The sequence below is a fragment of the Eubalaena glacialis genome, chromosome 16 (genome assembly GCF_028564815.1).
Source record: "Eubalaena glacialis isolate mEubGla1 chromosome 16, mEubGla1.1.hap2.+ XY, whole genome shotgun sequence".
NCBI classification, from domain to species: Eukaryota; Metazoa; Chordata; class Mammalia; order Artiodactyla; family Balaenidae; genus Eubalaena; species Eubalaena glacialis.
Window position 1 is genome coordinate 14429385 of NC_083731.1, and position 20972 is coordinate 14450356.

General features: G+C 42.4%; 1 protein-coding gene and 1 pseudogene across 1 annotated transcript in view; one reads left to right on the top strand and one right to left on the bottom strand.

Annotated features, from left to right (window-relative positions):
• DNAJC3 (DnaJ heat shock protein family (Hsp40) member C3) overlaps positions 1-19459 on the bottom strand; it is an 85260-nt gene extending 65801 nt beyond the window's left edge. Inside the window, exon 1 of the mRNA XM_061170866.1 lies at positions 19290-19459. Coding sequence (XP_061026849.1) covers positions 19290-19371 — 82 coding nt within the window. The 5' untranslated portion in view covers positions 19372-19459. The remainder of the gene's footprint in view (positions 1-19289) is intronic.
• Positions 4126-10901, top strand: LOC133076646 (ferritin heavy chain-like; annotated as a pseudogene).
• Positions 19460-20972: the final 1513 nt, after the last annotated feature.

Sequence of the window (20972 nt, forward strand, 5' to 3'; positions counted from 1 at the left end):
GTTAAACTAGGATCTCACTTCAGCGAATATTAGAGTCCACTACAATAATCAAGAACTTACTGAGCATCTACAGGGCACCAGGCACTGTTCTAGATATTTGGGATAAGTGAGCAAAACAAACAAAAACCTCTATCACTCGTGGCACCTGACATTATAGTAGCAGGAGACAGACATAAGAAAGGAGTGAATTACAGAGTAAGGTAGGTAAAAAGTAGAGCTGCATGAGGGGGGTCAGGAGTGGCGGGGCTTTCAGTATTAAATAAGGTGGTCAAGGGCCTCATTGAGAAGCTGACATTTGAGCAAAGACCTACTTGAAGAAAGTGAGGACTCACCAGGCAGATATCTACTAGGATAAGAGCTTGCCAAGAAGAAGAGCTAGCTAGTGCAAGGGCCCTGGGTCAGGAGCATGCCAGGTATGTCGTGGAAACAGCAGGGAGGTCAGGATGGCTACCACAGAGCCAACAAGGGAGATACCAAATAAGATGAGGTCAAAGTAGTAGAGGGTCTGACTAGGTACAGCTTTGGCTTCACTCTTAGCAGAATCGGGAGCTGGCGAGGAATCGTGAGTAGAATGATACGATCCGACTGACCAGGCCAATTTTCAACCAACGTGCCGCCTCTCGGCTCTGAATTCATCCTTCAGTTCTTGACTGTAATGATGGACCGGAGCGTGTAAGCATTCTTCTACACGCTGAGCACAGTGTTAGGCTCTGTCAGTGAAGGGTGCTGAAGGGGCACCGCAGGAAGGACACCTCCTGGTCCCCACTGCTGCCTTTACTTTCTTCTGGCTCCTGCTGCGTGGTGTGCGGGGGGGAGTACATCCAGTGGTGCCCTGGCCTAGCCGTACACCCAGGGATCCAGCCCCTCAGCCACCTGGGGCCTTGGTCACACACCCCCTCCCAAGCAGGACGCCATGTACTCCAGGCTTCACACCCACAGCAGCACCCCAACTCCCCCCCACACCCAAGCCCACCAGCTGGGGCTCACCTACACCTGAGAAGGTGGTTTCTCGCTTCCCCAGCTACTGTGGACCAGCTCTATCCCCCGGCAACTCAGCGCACTTTCCTACCAGCAACCTTAGCCTGCAACTATACTGTCTCCGATTAGGTCTGAACCCCAGCCTTGAGGAGGGGGTCCCCCTCCAAGTTGGCCCTTCCTTGGGGACTGTCTCTCAGTCCTAGACTATCCTGTAGAGTTCTCTCTACATCATTATGGTCACCCTCTTATCATAACAATTCTTTATATTAAACTTCCCCCTTTAAAATCACCGTGTGGTTTCTGTCTCCTGCAGGGACCCAGACTTTTATACACAAATGGTACTAGGAGTGGTTCGAAGAGACAGAGCTACAAAAATGGGATTTAAGGATTGGTTTGGTCATGCCCTTGAGCTTGAGTGCAGGGCTGAGTTCCCTGTCAATGAGAAACAAGAGGTTAGTAATCTGTAGCAGGTAGTAGAATCAATTAATGAAGATATCATTTGTGGTTGACAGAAAATGAGTACTAACTGAGGCACATGCCTTGGAAACCCAAGTGGCTGCTGCACTTGACCATCATGGCAGTAATGATGAAAATAAGGACTGAGACGTGGGGTGGGTTCCTTTGAGCACACTAGAGCACTTACAGAGGGAAAATAACAAGCTCGGGGCTAACTCCTAGCTCCACTCAGTCTGAGAGATTCCATGGCAGCCTTGAAACCATCTCTCTCTCTCTTTTTTTTATTTTTTTTTGTAGCCACAAAGCTGATTTAGCTGAAAATCAAACACAAGATTTAATTTTGAGGGCTGTTGAATTAAAACAATCTTTGAATTCAGAGTCTCGCCAAGTTTCTCCTGTGAAATTCAGGACATGTATTATAAAAGAATGGGATCCTCAAACTTAGAATGGAGACATCTGGTTGTACCTGGATGAAACTGACCAACTTAAACCTCCCAGTCCTTCTGAGCCTCCTTTACCAGTAGAAGCAGCCTTGCCTTCCACTATCAGAGAAACCTAGCCTTCCACTGCTTAAAATTCCTAGGACAACTACTTAGGGCAGATGCCATGAAAGGGGATGCTCACTCAGACCCACCCTAACCATTCCAGATGTCACTAGCAGGTATATACACTATGACCTAAGGAAAATAGTTTACACACCAAAAGAACGGCAAGACTTTGCTGATAAACTAGCAGAAACCCATGGAACACGTGTGGGAATGGATTCTAAAGGCATTAGATCAAGAAGAGTGGAATATAACACTGTATCTGGTCTCATTAATTGATGTGTGCCCACTTACTAGAGCAGAGCTCAGAAAACTGTTTTTGTAAATAAAATTTTACTGGAACACAGTCACGCCCCTTCATTACACATTGGCTAAGGCTGCTTTCATACTACAATGGCAAAGTTGAGTAGTTTTGACAAAAACCATAGAGCCCACAAAACCTAGGGATGACTATAATACACTGAGAAAAGTGTTCTGTCAAAATTATCTTGAATTTTCCCTGGTACTTACAGTTGTAACTTAAGTTACATGGAAAATTCTCTTATGTTGGATACACACGCATTTGAATGTTATGCATTTATTTTACTAATCTACTTCACCCAGAATCCTGTATATATTTTTAAATATTTTATTTAAACAGTAAATAATATTTATTTTAAATGTTATCCAAAAAAAAAGAACTATAAATTAGAATTCACTAAGACGGCCACTGAGTGTTTTGGTTCCAGGATACAAACCTAATGCAGCACGAAACTGAGATAAAGCATCAGCTAGCTGTCCAGCTGCAAGTAGTTGCTTATCAAGGAAAAATGGGGTTTGCTGCTATACAATAGTGGCAAAGAGGGCTACATCTGGAACCCAGGGGATTCTCTAGGGTGTTAGTACTTCCATGCCCAATACTAAAGGTTAATTAAAAACTACAGCAACCACAAACAGAACAGTTAAGCACTCAGACCCTTCAGGAACAAAGGTTTGGGTTATGCCATCAGGTAAAGAAGCCAGAGTAGCTGAGGTTCCAGCCGAAGGCATGAGAAGTATGGAACAGGAAGTTGACAAAGGATGTCATATACATCAACTCTCACCTCATGACTAATTACAGACTCAGGACTGTAGTAGCTCTGCACATTTTCTCTTTGTTTATTTATACACGTTTATTTGTATATACAGTCAATCCTCACAATTCACAGATTCTGTATCTCAGAATTTGCCCACTTCCTAAAATTCATTTGTAACGCCCTCCAATTCATCTGTAATCCCCAAATTAATATTCAGGGCGCCTTGGCAGTCATTTGAGGACATGTGAATGTGCAGAATGGTGACACACTTGAGTCACTCGAAGTGCACGTTCCGAGCTGAAGTCAAACAAGGTGATACTTTTTCTTCCTATGTGAGCTCTCATGTTATAAGCAAGTGTCCTTTCTACAGTGTATTTAGTGTCATGGTTTTTATTTTTGTGGGTTTTTTTTTTTTTTTTTTTGGTGATTTGACTGTTTAAAATGGCCCCCAAGCATAGTGCTGCCTAGTCTTACTAAGGGCAAGAGACTGTACTGTGCCTTTCAAAGAAAATATGTTTGGGGAATTCCCCGGCGCTCCAGTGGTTAGGACTCCGCGCTTCCATTGCAGGGGGCATGGGTTCGACCCCTGGTTGGGGAACTAAGATCCTGCAAGCCACGCAGAGCGGGCAAAAAACTAAAAAAAAATTTTTTAATTAAAAAAAAGAAGTTTGTTAGATAAGCTTCGTTCAGACATGAATGATAATGCTGCTGGCCATGAGTTCAATGTTAGTCAATCAATAATATATATTAAATAAGATATTTTTAAACAGAAACACACACAAAACAAGGTTATGTTTTGATCTGTTGACAAACATGTAGTGACCTGAGGCCTTGCAGGATCCTAACCCTGAATTTCCTCCCAGGTACAATGGTTCAATATTTGCTAATTCAACGTTCATAAAGACATATGGAATATAGCTACCATGAATAAGGAGAATCAACTATACTAACCATATTTTCTCTAATTCCCATTTTTATTTTACAATATGCTGCTGGAATTAACTTTACAATTTCGTTTTTATATAACTGAATACTGAACAGGACAGTGAAGGACTAAGAGTAGTAATTAGTAACAGCCAGTAACGGACACAATGACTGTTGCAAATGTATCTTCTCAACCAGGGTACAGGTGAGAATTTCTTCGCTTATAAGAAGAGCTGTATCTTGTTAGGTAGAAAATAGAGTATTTTTGTTGTTCTGAAGTTCAAATGTGTGTAGAAGGTGCATATGGACACTAAGTAGCCAAAGCATTTCTTTTACAGGGAACATGATGTTACGTTTTTCAGTGCGCTAAAGGGACATTGCAGGAAAAAAAAAATCCGAGGAGTCATCACTCAGGAAGGTGGGAGAAAGGAGTGGGAGGGGCAGGAGGAATCCCCTGGAGTGCTGAGTGTTCTAATCCTGATGGAGGCTGGGGTTACACCGGGGTTACATACGCAGTTATCAAACCCAGCAGATTTATACTTTAGAGTGGACATTTTATCGTATATAAATTTTAATCCCCCCAAAAAACTACTGATGATATGCATGTTAAAGTATTTAGGGACCTGTGTATTGATGTTATTTTGAAAAACATTTTTTAAAAAAGGATTAATGGATGGATAGAGAAATGCCCAGATGGATATGTGTTAAAAACAAGCATACTGGACTTCCCTGGCGGTCCGGTGGTTAAGACTCTCCGCGCTCCCAATGCAGGGGGCACAGGTTCGATCCCTGGTTGGGGAACTAAGATCCTGCATGCTGCACGACGCAGCCAAAAGAAAAAAAAAACCAAGTATACTAATTACATTAATGGTAGAGTTTAGGTGATGGGTATAGGACTGGACAGTATAAAACTGTTTCAACTTTGCAAAATGTTTAGTAACAAAATGTTGGGAAAACATACACTACAGTAAGTGTTTGGATGGGAGGAATACACACAGGGTGCTGTGAGGGCACAAGTGAAGGCGCCTAACACCTATAGTTAAAATTAAATTTAAAATTCAACTTCTCAGTCTCACCAGTCACAGTGTAAATGCTGGATAGCTAGCGGCTAGTGTGTGGGACAGCAAGGATGATACAGAACATTTGCCACCATCACAGAAAGTTCTACGGGACAGTGCTGGGGGTGAGGTGGGGGACACAGTCTCCCCAAGGTCGCCCCTGAAACCTGAAGGACAAATGGGGAGGATGGACCTGTGGGAAAAGGCTGAAGAGAGAAACCAGCACTCCAAACACAAAGAACATCATACTAAGAAGCCCAGAGCTCAAGATTAATGAGGCTTTCAGAGAACTCAAAGTCCAGGATTTCAGCCAGCACTCCTCCCCATCATGACTTCACTGCTCTGAGTGGGTCGCTTTCACTGCTAGAGGATTCCAGTAAACAGCCAGAAGGGAAGAGGGAAACCAATAAACTGTTACAATAATCCAGGCGACATGACGCTGACTTGACCGTGGAGTAGTAGCAGTGGAAATAGAGAAGAATACACTGCTTAGAAAAATATGAGAAAGAAAAGGACGACTACCTGTGACTTATGTCAACTGTCTGGATGCAGAGGTCAAGTGAAGAAAGAGCAGGAGTCCAGGAAGACACCCAGAGCAACTATTTGAGCAACTGCCTGCTATTTCAGTCATCAAAAGCTAGCAAATTCCTGATTTCATCGAATAGAGCAAAAAGCCAAATGAAATGCACTTTACCTTACTATTTACCCTACTAAACAAAGTAGCTTGCTTTTCTTATTCCTGGTCTGCAGTTTCTGTATAGTGTTTTATCACCTTGGCTGCCTGTTGGAGCCCTCTGTACAACGGAGGAAGGGAAAAAGGGAGAGGGGGAAGGAGGAAACTTTAACTTGGTGGTCTCAAAAATTTGGAGCCCTAAAACTATAATTCAGAGATAAAATGCACCCCTTTGTTCACAGCAGCACTATTCACAACAGCCAAGACATGGAAACAATCTACTGAATGTCCAAAAGATGAATGGATAAAGATGTGGTACATATATACAATGGAATACTACTCAGACATAAAAATGAATGAGATAATGCCATTTGCAGCAACATGGATGGACCTAGAGACTATCATCATACTAAGTGAAGTCAGTCAGAAAAAGACAAATACCATATGATATCACTTATATGTGGAATCTAAAATATGACACAAATGAACTTATCTACAAAGCAGAAACAGAGTCACAGACACAGAAAACAGACTTGTGGTTGCCAATGGGGAAAAGGGGGTGGGGGGAGGAATAGATTGGGAGTTTGGGATCAGCAGATGCAAACTATTATATATAGAATGGATAAATAAAAAGGTCCTACTGTATAGCATAGGGAACTATATTCAATATCCTGTGATAAACCATAAGAGAAAAGAATATGAAAAAGAATGTATGTATGTGTGTGTGTGTGTGTGTGTGTGTGTGTATATATATATACGTATAACTGAATCACTGTGCTGTACAGCAGAAATTAACACATTTTAAGTCAACTATACTTCAATAAAATAAATTAAAAAAAAAAAAAACTCAGGGTCCTGCAGAGCCCTATTTGTTTAGGGCAACAATGTGAAAATATCTAACCTATTTAAGAGCGTGTGGGTAAAATTTGGAGAAATCAGTTGGGGGATTTCAGTGGGCTGGGAAAGTACTGTCATTTTTCCCACTTAGAATGAAGATATAGGCTCCTGCCTTGTGAAAATTCACTATGCAATATAGATTTAGAAACTGATTATATTCAGAATGTGAGGGTCACCTGTTTCCACCTATTCCATACCATATCCAAAATTATAACCTACTTTTCATAACGAAGATTACGGAAATTAACATTTCATTTAACAAATGTTACTGAAATCTGTATGTAAGACTGTGGCCATAACAGTAATGAATAAGGTAGTCTCTCCCAAAAAAAGCAACGAGGAGAATCCAGCAGGCTTTAGCTTTATGAGAACTCCCTAGACTGCAGGTAATCATGGGCTCTGAAGAGAGAGGCTATTTTCCAGCATTACACTGGAGTCTCTGCCACATACTGAAGTATTTACAGAATACATAATGTGAAGAATGGGACTGACTTCAAAATAATCTTGGAGAGGAGGATGGAAATATAGATGAAATAGGAGCGACCCGGTGTTGGTAATTTTTGAAGTTGGGTGACAGACGGTACACAGTGGTAAATGATACTATTTTCTCTACTTTGGTATATTTTTAAGATTTTCCAAAAACAAAATTTTTTTAATTTAAATCCTTTCAATGAGGAGAAGACTGGCTGATAAAAACTACCCCTTACATTAAAAAAAATTTTTTTTGAAGAAAGTAGTCCATGGGGACTAGAGTAAGACAGTCACCTAAGCACATGAGCCTACCTCCCAACATGCTCAAATTCTAGAAATGACAGAATTCACTTAAAAAGATAAATGCATAACCTTGCTGGAAAAAAAATTTTTTAAAAGAAGAGGGCCACCTAAAAAACAGAAATTTGGGAAAAATTCTCAAAACATAAAAAGGACAGGATTAGATTGGTGGGCAAAATCATATCCAAAGACCCTCTCAGGGGAAATGTACCATGGAGGTGGCTGCAGTTCTCTGAGGGATCCAAACTCTGACACAAGGAAAAGGAAGGGGCCCTGGGGATTTCTCAGCCTCCAGACAGGCAATCAGCCTTCTCCCACAATCAGAATTCAAAGATTAGCAATGAGCAATTCTGAAAAACAAAGATAATCATAAAATTAATCCGTAAGAAACTAACACCAAATAAGAAAATTAAGGAACCAAACTTAGTGGAGCAAAAAAAAAAAAAAAAAATCTAAAAATGAATAAAATTGACATTCTTACAGATCCACAGGATGCCACACACATTAAAAAACAGACCAAATGTCTATGCACTGACTAATCTAGCAGTAGGGATGCAGTGGAGAAAAAGATGGATAAACAAGATCATTTCTGCCAGACAGAAGGAAGAGGAGTACTTAATATAGTACTTAATATAGTCAAATAAGTCCTCCCTGAGAAGATGTTTGAGTTAAAGCATAAAAGGCGGGAGAGCAGTCCTGAATGACAAGAAGCCTCCAGCATGCCAGAATATGACCAGGCAAGGAGCAGAAAATAAGCTCAAAGGGCTTGGGTAGGACCAAGCTCAACTTTAAGGAATCAAAAGGAGGCTCCCAGCACGTTAAGGAGGATAGAGGATTCAGGCAATACAGATCACACTGGGCCTTGCAGGCTATGGTAAGAAATCTGGGTTTTATTCTAAGAGCAAAGGGAAGTCATTAGATAGGTTTTTAGCAAGGAACTGACTATCTGATTTACATTTTAAAAAGATCACTTTGGCTGCGGTGTGGAAAACAGATTAGAGGCAGGCAAGAATGGAAAGGACTGTGGTGCTGTGAACCAAGGATAGCAAGTTGCATTACAGTAAATATACTCAGATTTCATTTATGTTTTAAAAAGAAGATATAGTATGTATTTCTGTACTGTTTAATTTTTTCTAGTAAGAATGTATTCATGGGGCTTCCCTGGTGGTGCAGTGGTTGAGAGTCCACCTGCCAATGCAGGGGACACGGGTTCGAGCCCTGGTCTGGGAGGATCCCACGTGCCGCGGAGCGGCTGGGCCCGTGAGCCACAACTACTGGGCCTGCACGTCTGGAGCCTGTGCTCCGCAATGGGAGAGGCCACGGTGGTGAGAGGCCTGCGCACCGCGATGGGGAGTGGCCCCCGCTCGCCGCGGCTGGAGAAAGCCCTCGCACAGAAACGAGGACCCAACAGAGCCAAGAATAAATAAATAAATAAATTTATAAAAAAAAAAAAAGAATGTATTCATGCGCTTAAAAAGAAAGTAAACTGAGGAATGTGTTTTGCTAACAATGTACTGATTAAATAATCACTTGCAATTGAAAACTTTTAGAGAATATTTGTTAACATTAGGGACATACTTTATAATTAAGCAGCCAATTAAGTCAGGAAAGAAGAGCAAAATAACCCTGCCTTAAACGTTTTCGTTAAACTGTAGTTCAAAGGTATAGCATTATAATCAGACACTGCGGGGAATATAGATGATACAGACTCTAAAATTTAAAACAGTCCTTATCTTTCATAAATACTAAAATATTTATGAATGAAATGATGTCATGTGAAATGTTCCAAAATAATCCACAGGTATAGATGAAATAAGATTGGTCATGGGTTGAAAATTGTTAAAGCTGGGAGATTAGTACTTGGGGATTCATGATACCATTCCCCACCTTTGTAAATGTAGAAAATTTCACAAAATAAGGTTTTACTTTAAATCTTTTTAAGAGATAGAGGTGGGGAAATTAAAATAATTAAAGATAGTTCATTTTGATCTTCTAAAGGTAAATTCTAATATAAACTCTACACCCATAAACATTTACAGTTCCTAGTGTAAAATATAAAGGATTGTGCATCACTTATGCAGAAACATGTGTGCAGAAACCATGTTAAAATGATACTAGAGAATGAACTAGGGATGGAGTAAGATGGTGAAAATGCTGTGTGAGGGCTGTGGAAGGATCCAGCCTGTTACAGTAAGAACAATTAATTACTAGGGCAAGTTGATGGGTTTATCTATGTGTTCTCAACATGTTGGGGAAAGGAGGTAGTCTTCAAATTAGCAAGAAGATTTCAAACATCTCCCATTTACATTTTCTCAAAAGGGAAGTTCAGATCAATGTACTGAATAGAAGATTCCAGATTGCTTGAGGAGGTAAGAAATTTGGACACGAGGTAAACCATTAGTCACAGTACTTTCCTTATCCAGTCATGAAAATGTCTAACAGGAAAGATGTAACACAGAAAGAAATTAAGAACCTACTATATGGTGGATACTTTCAGTATATTTATTTCACTTAATTTTCACAACAAACCTAGAAAGTAAACATCTTTCATACTTTTATAACTGAGGAATCTGAGGCTCAAAGAAGTTACCCAACCTGCCTGAAGACTCACAGAAACTGTCACAATAAGATTCAATTCCAAAGCCTAGCTTCCTTTGCAGCACAGCTCAGGAAACTTTTCCCCATATAAACCAGGCTAAGCTTTCTTTCCACAGCTACTAAGCCTTGTATGCTTCACTCACCGAACCCATCATTTAATGTAACATTTTAGCCACAATCCTTTCCAACCTCACAAGTGGAGCCTGAAGTCTAGTGGGAACCAAGAACACATTTGCGAAGTTCCTTGAAGTACTCTGTCCAGATGCCCCCGGCCAGACATTCTTCACGGAGAGCCACAGCGGTGTCCTGCTTCAACAGGGCTTGACAGAGCCTGGGTCAAACCGTCGCTGAAACACCTCCCCACAGCACCCTGGAGGCCCCTCCTCAGCCACCTGCCACCATGACCGACTCCCCCTTGCGGGTGTGCCGGAGCGACCACCAGGACTCGGAGGCCCCCATCAACCACCAGACCCACCTGGAGCTCTATGCCTCCTCCGTCTACCTGGCCATGTCTTGCTGCTTTGACCCCGATGGTGTGGCTGTGAAGGACACTGCCTAATATTTTCTTCAGCAGTGTCATGAGGAGAGAGAATACGCTGAGAAACTGATGAAGCTGCAGAACCAGCGAGGTGGCTGAATCCCTAACTCTTCAGGATACCAAGAAACTAAACCACGACGACTGAGTAAGCTGGCTGAATGCAACAGAACGTGGGCTACACTTGGAAAACACTGTGAATCAGTCCCTACTGGAACGGCACAAACTGTTCACTGACAAATGATACCCACTTGTGTGATTTCACTGAGACTCACTACCTGAATGAGCAGATGAAATCCGAAGAACTGGGTGACCATGACACCAGCTTGCACAAATGGGGGCCCACGAATCTGGCATGCAAAGTATCCCTCTTACAAGCACACCCTGGGAGACAGGGACACTGAGAGCTGAGCCTCGGGCTGGCTACCCATGGCCACAGGGTCACTTTCCTGGTCACCAAGGCAGTGCATGCACGTTGGGGTCACCTTTACCTCTTCTATAAGTTGCACTAAAACATCCATCTACGTTCTTTCATTTGTACTATTCCTTCAAATAAAGTAATGTGGTATTCCTCCAAAAAGTTACGTATACTGTCACCCCAAAGGTTGAGCTCCTCTCCAAAGTTTCTCTTGCCTTCTATGATTAAAAGAGGTATCCAGCATTTCTCTGTGCCTTTTAAATAAAACTCAGATCTTTATTATGTTACAATTTTACCCAATGTAATTTCTATTTAATAATGCGATAAGTAAATACCACTTCCTCTACAAAAATTTCAATCATCCAGGGAGAGTTATTATTCCTCCAGTGCACCTTGGTCACTTTTCCATAACAGAACTTGCCATAGTGTACGTGGCGGTTGTGTAGGCCCCCTTCTCCCCGAAAGAGATGGTGTGCCTCCTAACTGGGATCTTCTCTCACCTTCCTCCAAATCCAGCCCCCATGCTACTGCAAGAGCAATCCTCCCAAGATGCACTCCTAGTAACAATTCTGCAGTATTTTCAGGTCGCTGGCTAGATTCAACCTAAGTCCCTTCAGATCTAAAGGCAAACAAGACCCTTCTTGATCAGGTCCCTTGATGTGGGTCCAGCCTTATCACCCCTCACTCCTTCACCTCTTACTTTATACTCCTATAACATAATGAACTGGTTGAACTTTCCTGAACATACTAGTTCTTATGCTGCATCCCTTTAAACTTGCTATTCCATGAAAAGGCCCTCCCCACTTGCCCACCTGGAAAATTTCTACTCCTCCGTCAGGATTCTGCCCTCAAATGTTGGTTCCTTTGTGACACTGTCCCTAACTACCTCAGTGAGAAGGTGGGGAAAGTTCCTCCTATGCTCCTGCTATACTGTGCATCCCTCCACTCACAAGTACAGGACTTCACTTTGCAATACCACAGTCTCAGTAAGCTGACCTTCACAGCTCGCCTGCCTCTCACAACCCCCATAGTCCCAAACCTGATCAAAAGCAAGTCGGAGAGAATGAACAGTCTTTTCTTCTCTTTATCACCTAGTTCAGTACCTTGCACAAAGCGGGCACTCAATATTTATTGAATGAATGTAACTAAATTCCTTCTTAAATGTATAATTCATCAGAATAATAGAAGCTAAGATATGTAATAACAATTAAAAAATCAAACTTATACTACTACCAAAGGCTCATAAAGACACTAATATGTTTCTTAAAAAATTGCAAATGTGGCTGTTTTTGCAATATCTCAACTGTGTTATTTTGAGCCATGGATAATTTTTTATTCCATTGCCACATCCTGGGAGACAATGACAATGAAAGCAGTCTCCTAATTCTGAGAGATCAGACAACCAAACATCCTGCCATCTCCTGAACAGAATTAAACAATAGGTTTCTCCATAGACAAGCGTCAACCAAAGGTCAGCAAAATATACAGGAAGGACAGGAAAAAAGGTGGAGTAGCTAAGTCTTTCACTGAAGTTAGTATTAGAATCTTGTCATATTTTAGAGAGCAAAATATAAAGAATTTTAAGAAACATAAAGTTGAGGGGTTAAGAGTATGATGTGCTGAGAGTCACAATCAAGACTGGAGCAACCAGACTAAGCTTGAACTAAGGCTCAGCCAAGGCCAGGTGGCAGAACAGAAGCAAGTTTAGGGTGGTTGTTCAGGTTGAACAAGAATGTCAGGGAGGAGGAGAACTGTAAGATCATTCTAAAAAGGAACACAAGGAAAAAAAAAAAGTACTGTCTGTAAAAGGTCCTATCTAAATCCAAGATCAAAGCAAGATGGGGCAGAGTCTGAAAAAAGTCTCATGACAGAAACACAGAAAACAGTGCAATCTGGCCACGGAAAGATCAAGAAGTTGCGTTATCTTAGCAATTCCACAGTCAAGTGAGGACCAATGATGAAACAGTTTTAATAAAAATACGCTGAGGTGGAAACCCCAGACCTTGTAAGCATCTCTTTCCAATCACTCTAACCTAAAAAGTGTTTTAGTATACAAAGCCAAACTGAAAGGAAGAAAAGGCTGAGTAGTTATGTAGCAAGTACCTATGAACAATGCCTGCATGAAAATCTTCCTGGGTAAACTAGGAAGATAAAATCTATTGTAACCAAGTTTGCTCAATTTCAATGGACATTAGTCTTTGCTTCAATTAACTGTGAAGGCATAAATGTTGTGATGGGACTCCTTGTTCAAGGAATTTCAACTTGGAAAATAAGTGTGCAATGGTCCTTACCCAAAAAAAAAAAAAAAAGTTAAACAGTCAACCTCACTCATCCATTCTGAAAATATTTATTGCACATCTACTTCACGTCAACATGTTTTAGGTATAGAGACAAGAGTGTTTTCCATAAAGCTTATATTCTAGAGGAACAGACACACAAGAAATACAAATGAGGTAGTTCAAGACAATATTAAGTTTCATGAAGAAAATACAAAAAGGTAAAGGGAGAGTATTAACTGATCTAGAGCGTGCTTCTTACATAATATGTCAGGACTGAAACATGAATGCTCATTTGGCTGTTCTCTGAAATCTTCAGAGTATAGGAACAACAGGAATAAAGACACTTAGTCAAAAAATAAGCTTGGCATTTGGAAGTAAAGTTGATGTGGTAGGAGCCTAGTGATGGAGAAGATTAAGATGAAAAGAGATAAAAGTAAATAGGAGGGCTTCCCTGGTGGCACAGTGGTTAGGAATCCGCCTGCCAATGCAGGGGACACGGGTTCGAGCCCTGGTCCAGGAAGATCCCACATGCTGCGGAGCAGCTAAGCCCGTGCGCCACTACTGAGCCTGCACTCTAGAGCCCACGAGCCACAACTACTGAGCCTGCGAGCCACAACTACTGAAGCCCGTGTGCCTAGAGCCCGTGCTTCGCAAGAGAAGCCACCGCAATGAGAAGCCCGTGCACCGCAACGAAGAGTAGCCCCTGCTTGTCAGAACTAGAGAAAAGCGCGTGCGCAGCATCGAAGACCCAATGCAGCCAAAAATAAATAAATAAAATAAATAAATTTATTAAAAAAAAAAAAAGTAAATAGGAGTCAGATAAGTAAGGCTTTGCAGTACTGGTGGAGTATTAGGTTGAGAAGAGAACAGAAGATGAGAATATAGCAGTAGAGACTACCAACCACTCTTTAAAGTTCTGCTATCAAAACTTTGGAAACACTATAGTGGAAACACTATAGCATGTTGGAGTGCTGATGTCAATGACCCAGAAAAGGAAGAAAATGATGATACAGGAGAAAAACAATAACTGTAGAAGCAATATTTTCAGAAGGCAAGAGGAAATGGAATCCAGGGCATAAGTATAGGAATTGGATTTTGCCAGGAATAGAGATGCTTTATCCATTAATATAAGAAAATTAGCAGAATGGGTAGAGATGCAAGTAGGCTAGTAAGTTCAGAGGTAGAAAGAAGAGGAAATTGCCCTGTGGCGGCTTTCATTTTCCCAATAAAGATAAAGTCTAAAAGAATGAGGCAACAGAAGAAAGAAAAGGAGGGTTTAAATTGGAGATTTAAGGAAAGAGGAAAAGGTTTGAGACACTGATTTTCAATAGACATACCAGGGAATTGTAGGAATGTTAGCAGTACTGAGTGTGCATTTGAAATAGAGATTATATGCTTAAAATGAGACCAGTCAGCAAGGTTATCTTCATTTTTCTCCATCCATGTTCAGCTCTGAGGTTTGACAAACAAGTTGGCCAAGGTGGATTTAATCAGTTCAAATTTTGCCAAGTGAGTAAAACAAAAGAGTACAGGGGCAAGAAAATTAAAGGCTGTTTTCAGTGGAGTGACTACAAGATGGACCACTAAATCTACACTGAGAAAGTAGGGAAGAGGACTTGGATGCTTCACAAAGCATGTTTTATATCCCCAAGCGGTCTGTAAACTCAAAGACAAAAACCAAGAGTTCTATACTACATATACCTAACCAAAGAACACTACAGTGAAGCCTCTGCTAACTGATTAAATGGGTCTTCTCCATATGCCAGAACGGCATATAACATAAACTCATCAGATTTTTTAAACTTAATAAAATTTTTTTTACAAAGCAGCATTCCAAAGATCTTGAAAAATCAATTTGTGGTTGACATGATGGTTTTGTTCTTAAGAGCAGGTGACTGGGTTCCAATGATTATTTCCATAGAAACAAAGATTAATAGCCGGACAATAACCAAAGGAACCCTGGCAATAGAAATTAAACTTAACCACAATTAATTAACTTCATATGGGAAAGTAAAGCCTAATTACTACAGGGCACCCACCTCAGAACAACTCCCCCTGTCCCACAGAATCCAATCAACTGCATTTCTGGGCACTTAGCAATGCTAACTAGTCAAGTGAACTGGGACTTGGACACTACTGCTAACTATAGCCTATATCATTAAATGAATTTAAAATAATTCTAGAAGCAACCTGATCATCTGCTAAAATACTTAGTTTATAAGAATCTCCCCTTATCCTCAGGGAATACATTCCAAGACTCCCAGTGGATACCAAAACCACAGATAGTACCGAACCCTATATATACACTATGTTTTTTCCTATACATACACACCTATGATAAAGTTTGATTTATAAATTAAACACAGTAAGAGATTGACAACAATAATAAAATAGAACAATTATAACAATACACTGTAATAAAAGATGTGAATGTGGTCCCCTCTTCTCAAAATATCTTACTGGACAAATATAATGCCTTTTCCATCTTAACTAAGCACTTATCACACACTGTGGCCGCACCCTTTGCAGTCTGAGTTGCGACAGCCAAACTAGCACAAATTTCTTTTTCCTTTTCCACAGTTTTACGGATAGAAGATTCGTTCTTACCGTGGAAATGAGCAACCTCAGCATACAATTATTTTTCTTTCCTTACTAAGTCAAGGGCTTTCCCTTTTTCACTTAAAGGAAGCACTTCACGGCTTCTCTTTGGCATATCCAAATTTCTGAATTGTCAGCATCACTAGGCTTGCATTTTGGGGCCATTATTAAGTAAAATAAGGGTTACCTGAACACAAGCCCTGCGATACCGCTGATAATCCAGATAGCTACTAAGAGCTACTAAGTGACTAACAGGCGGGATACATGGGACAAAGGGATGATTCATGACCTAAGTGAGACAGCGCGAGATTTCATCATGCTACTCAGAAAAGTTCGCAATTTAAAACTTATGAATTGTTTATTTCTGGAATTTCCCATTTAATATTTTCAGACCACAGTTGACCACAAGTAATTGAAACCGAGAAAAGCGAAACCGCAGATAAGGGGGGGACTACTGTATATAAATTACAGAAAGTCCTTCGTTTTCGCTACTTTATTCTTTTCATATTTAAATAATGTCAAGAAAATCCTAGAGAACACAAAACATACTTTTAGTAAGTTAGATTCATATAAAAAGTATCACCATCTTTTGTACTCAGGAGATTTCTAACTATTCTTTTCCCAATGTCCAAAATATATGGTTTAGTCAGATCAGTTCAGTGAAATAAAGAAAAATTGAGTCCTGAAAGAATGTTAAGGAAGAAAAAGAGATAAAAGAAGGTTTGGTTCCCAGGTTGTGTTCCTACTTAAATCACCAAATAGAACACACCATTAGCAGAGAATTAAAACAGCTTCCTTATCTGTAATATGAGAATACTAAAGTAGATACTTATACTAAAGTTTTCTTTCTGCTCCAAAAATTCTATTCCCAAACTAGTGCTTTGGACTTCCCTCTTTCAAAGGCCTTTTTGAAAAGGGGTGCTAAAAGATTTAACCTTTCAATTCATGAGCCTATCACATATTTGCTTTCTCTGAATTACAATTAACAGAAAAGCCTAGAAAAAAAAAAGATGAATATTTTAAATCAGAAAAAACTAGGCCAGCTAAGCTAATTATTGGCGACAGTCTCCAACATATGCAAGTTCTTGTTTCTCATTCACTCTTCTCACACCCATTCTCGTTTATTTCTTCTCTCCCCAAGCCTTAAGCCTAACAGTGGGATCACACAGTCCTGAATGACTCCAGAGGACTTTTAGGTTAGAGAACCCAGAGGCAGAACTTATTTGGGAAAACAGGAGCTAACCGTTTGCTAATGAAAGTCAGAGGTTCTTTCTTATCTTTATATCCCCATCACCAAATAAAATAATAGATATGTAATAACAGATACCTAAGTTAACTCCGTTATATAATTTATTACACCAGTGATTCTCACCAGTGATTTCTTTTTAGAAATGCAAAATTTCAGGTCCCACTTAGATTTACTGAATCAAAAAATTGGGGAGTTTCAGCACGCTGTTTAAAAAGCTCTCCAGGTGATGCACACTCAAGCTTGAGAACCGCTGCATGAAACATGTCAGGAAATCACCTTCCTGTTCATTACTGCTGGCGGCAAGCAAACAAACAAAAATGCTGATTTTTCTCAGCTGCCACCACTTACAAATGCTTGGGCCCACATTATGCTGTCAACCACTTAACTTGTTTCCAGTCCACACACAAGATGAACTTTAGAGTCAAATAACTTGAGTTAAACTTATGGCTCTTAGAGTTAACAGCTGTGTGACCTTATCCAAGTTAATTAAACTCTTGGAGCCTCAGTTCCCTCATCTGTAAAGTAGAAATAACATCACATACCTCCATGAATAAGAGACAGCTTTACAGAAAGGTGTCTAGGAGAGTGCCCAGCACACAGCAGACCTTCAATAAATGTAAGATCTTTTTCCTTTCTTCCCCACCACCTGTACCAAGTCCCTGTTACTTTACACAGACAACACCCTAAAGAAGACAGCACTTTAGCACCCCTCTGAGAAATGTTACCAATGCCTCCCATACAGAAAAGCTCTCTAGTGAGGTTTTTCTTCTGGAAAATACCACAGGAGAGACATGAAGTGTTAGAGTCCTACAGAACAGCGATTCTAAAAAGGTGGTCTACAAGCTAGTGGAAAAAGCGAATCATTCAAAAGTGTGTACCTGTGTAACTTAAAAAATAATTGATGTTAAGCAGAATATAGGCAACTTTCTCTTTAGTGGCCATAATTAATTAATGACAACTGGGGATTAATGCTAAACTTCACCGGGTAGGAGGTGTTAACATCAGAAAACGCAAAAGAACTGGAATTCATGACCTATATTAAAGTGGTCCAGGCATTCAAATTTCACTGTCAAATTCTTTGTCCCAATGTTATCACACTATATATCTTGATTCTGGGTTCCAAAAAATATATGGTCTCCAGGGGAACCCCCCCTCCAAAAAAAAAAAAAAACCACTGCCATAAATGACACCTAAAAATTGGAGAGTATTACTCCTTTTTGTAAGTTTATAATTTTGAGGGGATTTTACCATAAACAATTCCCAACTTCAGCTCCTCACTCCCGCTAATATTAAGTCCAATATTAAAATGTTTAATTTGACTACTAGCCTATTCATAGGGACGAAAATAGGTCAGTGCACGTGGTATGTCATTATACTCGAATATTTCGCAGGGTAACCAAGTTAGGAGCATCAGTTCAATGGGCACTTGCAGGTTTCACTCGTACTCCTCAAGCTGACAACTAAGACGGGACAGCCCTCCGTTTCTGCTGTTCTGTTACAGTAGCCAACATTCCCAACTGTAGGACCGTAGTGAAGCTTAAGCATTCGTATCTTCTTACGGGGACATTTTTTCAGAGAACTCGTAAAAGGAAAGCTGAACCAACAACAGGCTGGTAACTGCAAAGCCACAAACTTAGTGCCCTGCCCGCCGGGAGCTTGAATGCCTGCACCGGCTCCTTAACGCAGCAACCTAACAACTTCTAGACACAAGACAGAGCAGAGCGGGGTGATGGTTACTCACTTTTAACATTCAACCCTGTCCCCCTCACCTTACTCAGCAGGACATCCTCCCCACCGCCAACCCCCCGGAACTCCAAAGCCAAAGAAGCCCCCCCTTGGGCTACCTTTACCGCCTCCTCCCAGCACCACTGACCAAGAGTCCCCAGGTGCCAAGCGAGGGTCCCGAGCGAGGCCGGGAGCCGACGGCTGCCCGGGTCTCCGCGTCCCAGGACGCCCCAGAAGCCGCTGCCCGGTGCCCCGCTTCCCCCCGACCCCATGGGCCCCACTCCTCACTCCAAACCCGCTGTCCCGGCCCCGCGGCCCGCCGGTCCCCGCACCTCTTCCCCAGACAAACCCGGAACCGGGAGCCGGCCCCCGCCCAGGGGCGGGCTTAGGCCCAAGCCAGGCCGCGGAGTCCCCGGCTGCCGCCCCACCGCCCCGGCCGCCCCGAGACTCGTGCCGGGACGGAGGCGGGGAAGCGCTGCGAGGCCTGGCCCGGGAGCCCGCTCCTCCGGCCGGGGCAGGACACGACTCACCTTCGTACTGTAGGTCCACCAGGACCAGCAGGAAGGGGAACACCGAGCCCAGCCGGCTGGTCACAGAGCCGGGGGCCACCATGTCCGAGGACGCGGGCGCTGAGGAGGAGCAAAGGTGCGGGGCCCACCAGCCCCCGCCGGCGCTCAGGCTGCAGCTGCGCCCGCCGTCCGCTCTTGCTCGGGCCTAAGGCGGCTGGCGCCCCACGAAGGAAGGCAGCGGTGGGCGGGGCCCGGGCGGGGCTACGCCCCGAGCGCCGCCGCCGCCCAATCGCCTTCTTCCTGGCCACTTTCCTACTGGGCTCGCCGGGGTCGTGGTTCGCGCTGATAGGCTGTGGGGGCCGCCGCCCCCGCCCCTTCTCTGATAGGATAACGTGGAAGCACGAGACAAGACTGCGTCCGCCTGCGGTGGAGCTGTCAGGAGCTCCAAACCGCCGCGGCGGGCCGGAGGGAGGCGGCCGGGGAGCTGTGTGGCAGCCGCCGAGTCCGCATGCGCAGGCTGCGGAAGCCTTTTTGGGCCGGTCCCCGCGCGCTGGGTTGGCGAGGAGGAGGATGTCAGCAATCCGAGGTTTTCCAGTGTACTGTTTGGAGAAAGGTGAATCCGCCGCGTCCGCAGTCAGAAGCCAAACCTGGCCCCAGGAAGTCTGCGTGGATCGGGGAACAGGACAAAGTGGCAGAACCTGCTACCTCCCTCTGAGAGTCTCGGAACCTACACGGACCGCCCTGAAAAGCGGTGGAGAAACGATCAGGAGAAGCTCGGCTCAGTAAAGTAGGGTGAGCCGATGGAGCCAGGAGCATGTCAGGACAACCAGGTACATTAGGGACCTACGGGAGGTAAGTGAGAATGGCATGGAAGATTGGGACCCATTCCCCGACTGTCCAGTGGACCAGCGTGTCCAGAAAAAGAGCAATTCTGGAAGATTCTGTGCAGAAGAAACCAGGGAAGCACAGCAGCTAAGAGAGCAAAGGGCTCTTGAGAGTGCAGCCAACGTCAACTATAAGGAAAAAAAGAGAGACCTGTTAGGACGGATCTTGTATCTTGTGCTCAACAGAGGAAACTCAACAAGGTAAAATTCAGGTTACACAATTTGGCGTTAAACTTCTTCACCGCCACTTCCTCCGGCGTCCTCAACACAGCGCACACTATGCACCAGTGATGTTTCACATGGGATGAAACAGTAATGCCTTTCTGTATTAAGCGCTGTCAAGTGCAAACTTATTACTTTACCAGTGGGTATGCATTTGCTACCTTGGTGCTACTGCACACTTTAGAACTCATGAATGATAAATGGCATAGTGAATTCGTTATTTCCTAAAAATACACTCAGGAGGGTAAAAGCTTTCTAAGCTTTTATTCCAGAGGGAACTAAGCAAAGGAAATGGTTTGGAGAAAGGGAAAACAAACAAAAAACTGAGTGCCTCAGTAGTTGTGGTGGAAAGCAGTATAACATAATGTGAAGAGCGGAGGATTCAGATCCAAGAAATGTAGTTCCCCACCACAGCTCTTATCTAGGTTATCTTCATCTGTAAAATGGGTATGATACTGATGGCCTCAAAGGTTTGTTTTGAGGTTTCATGAAGTGGGTAAAAATTCTTGTAAATTATAAAGTATTATACAAATGTTACTTATCCTTCTAACAAGAGCGAATCATGAGGCTCCTCTTTGGATTTTTTTTTTTTTTTTTT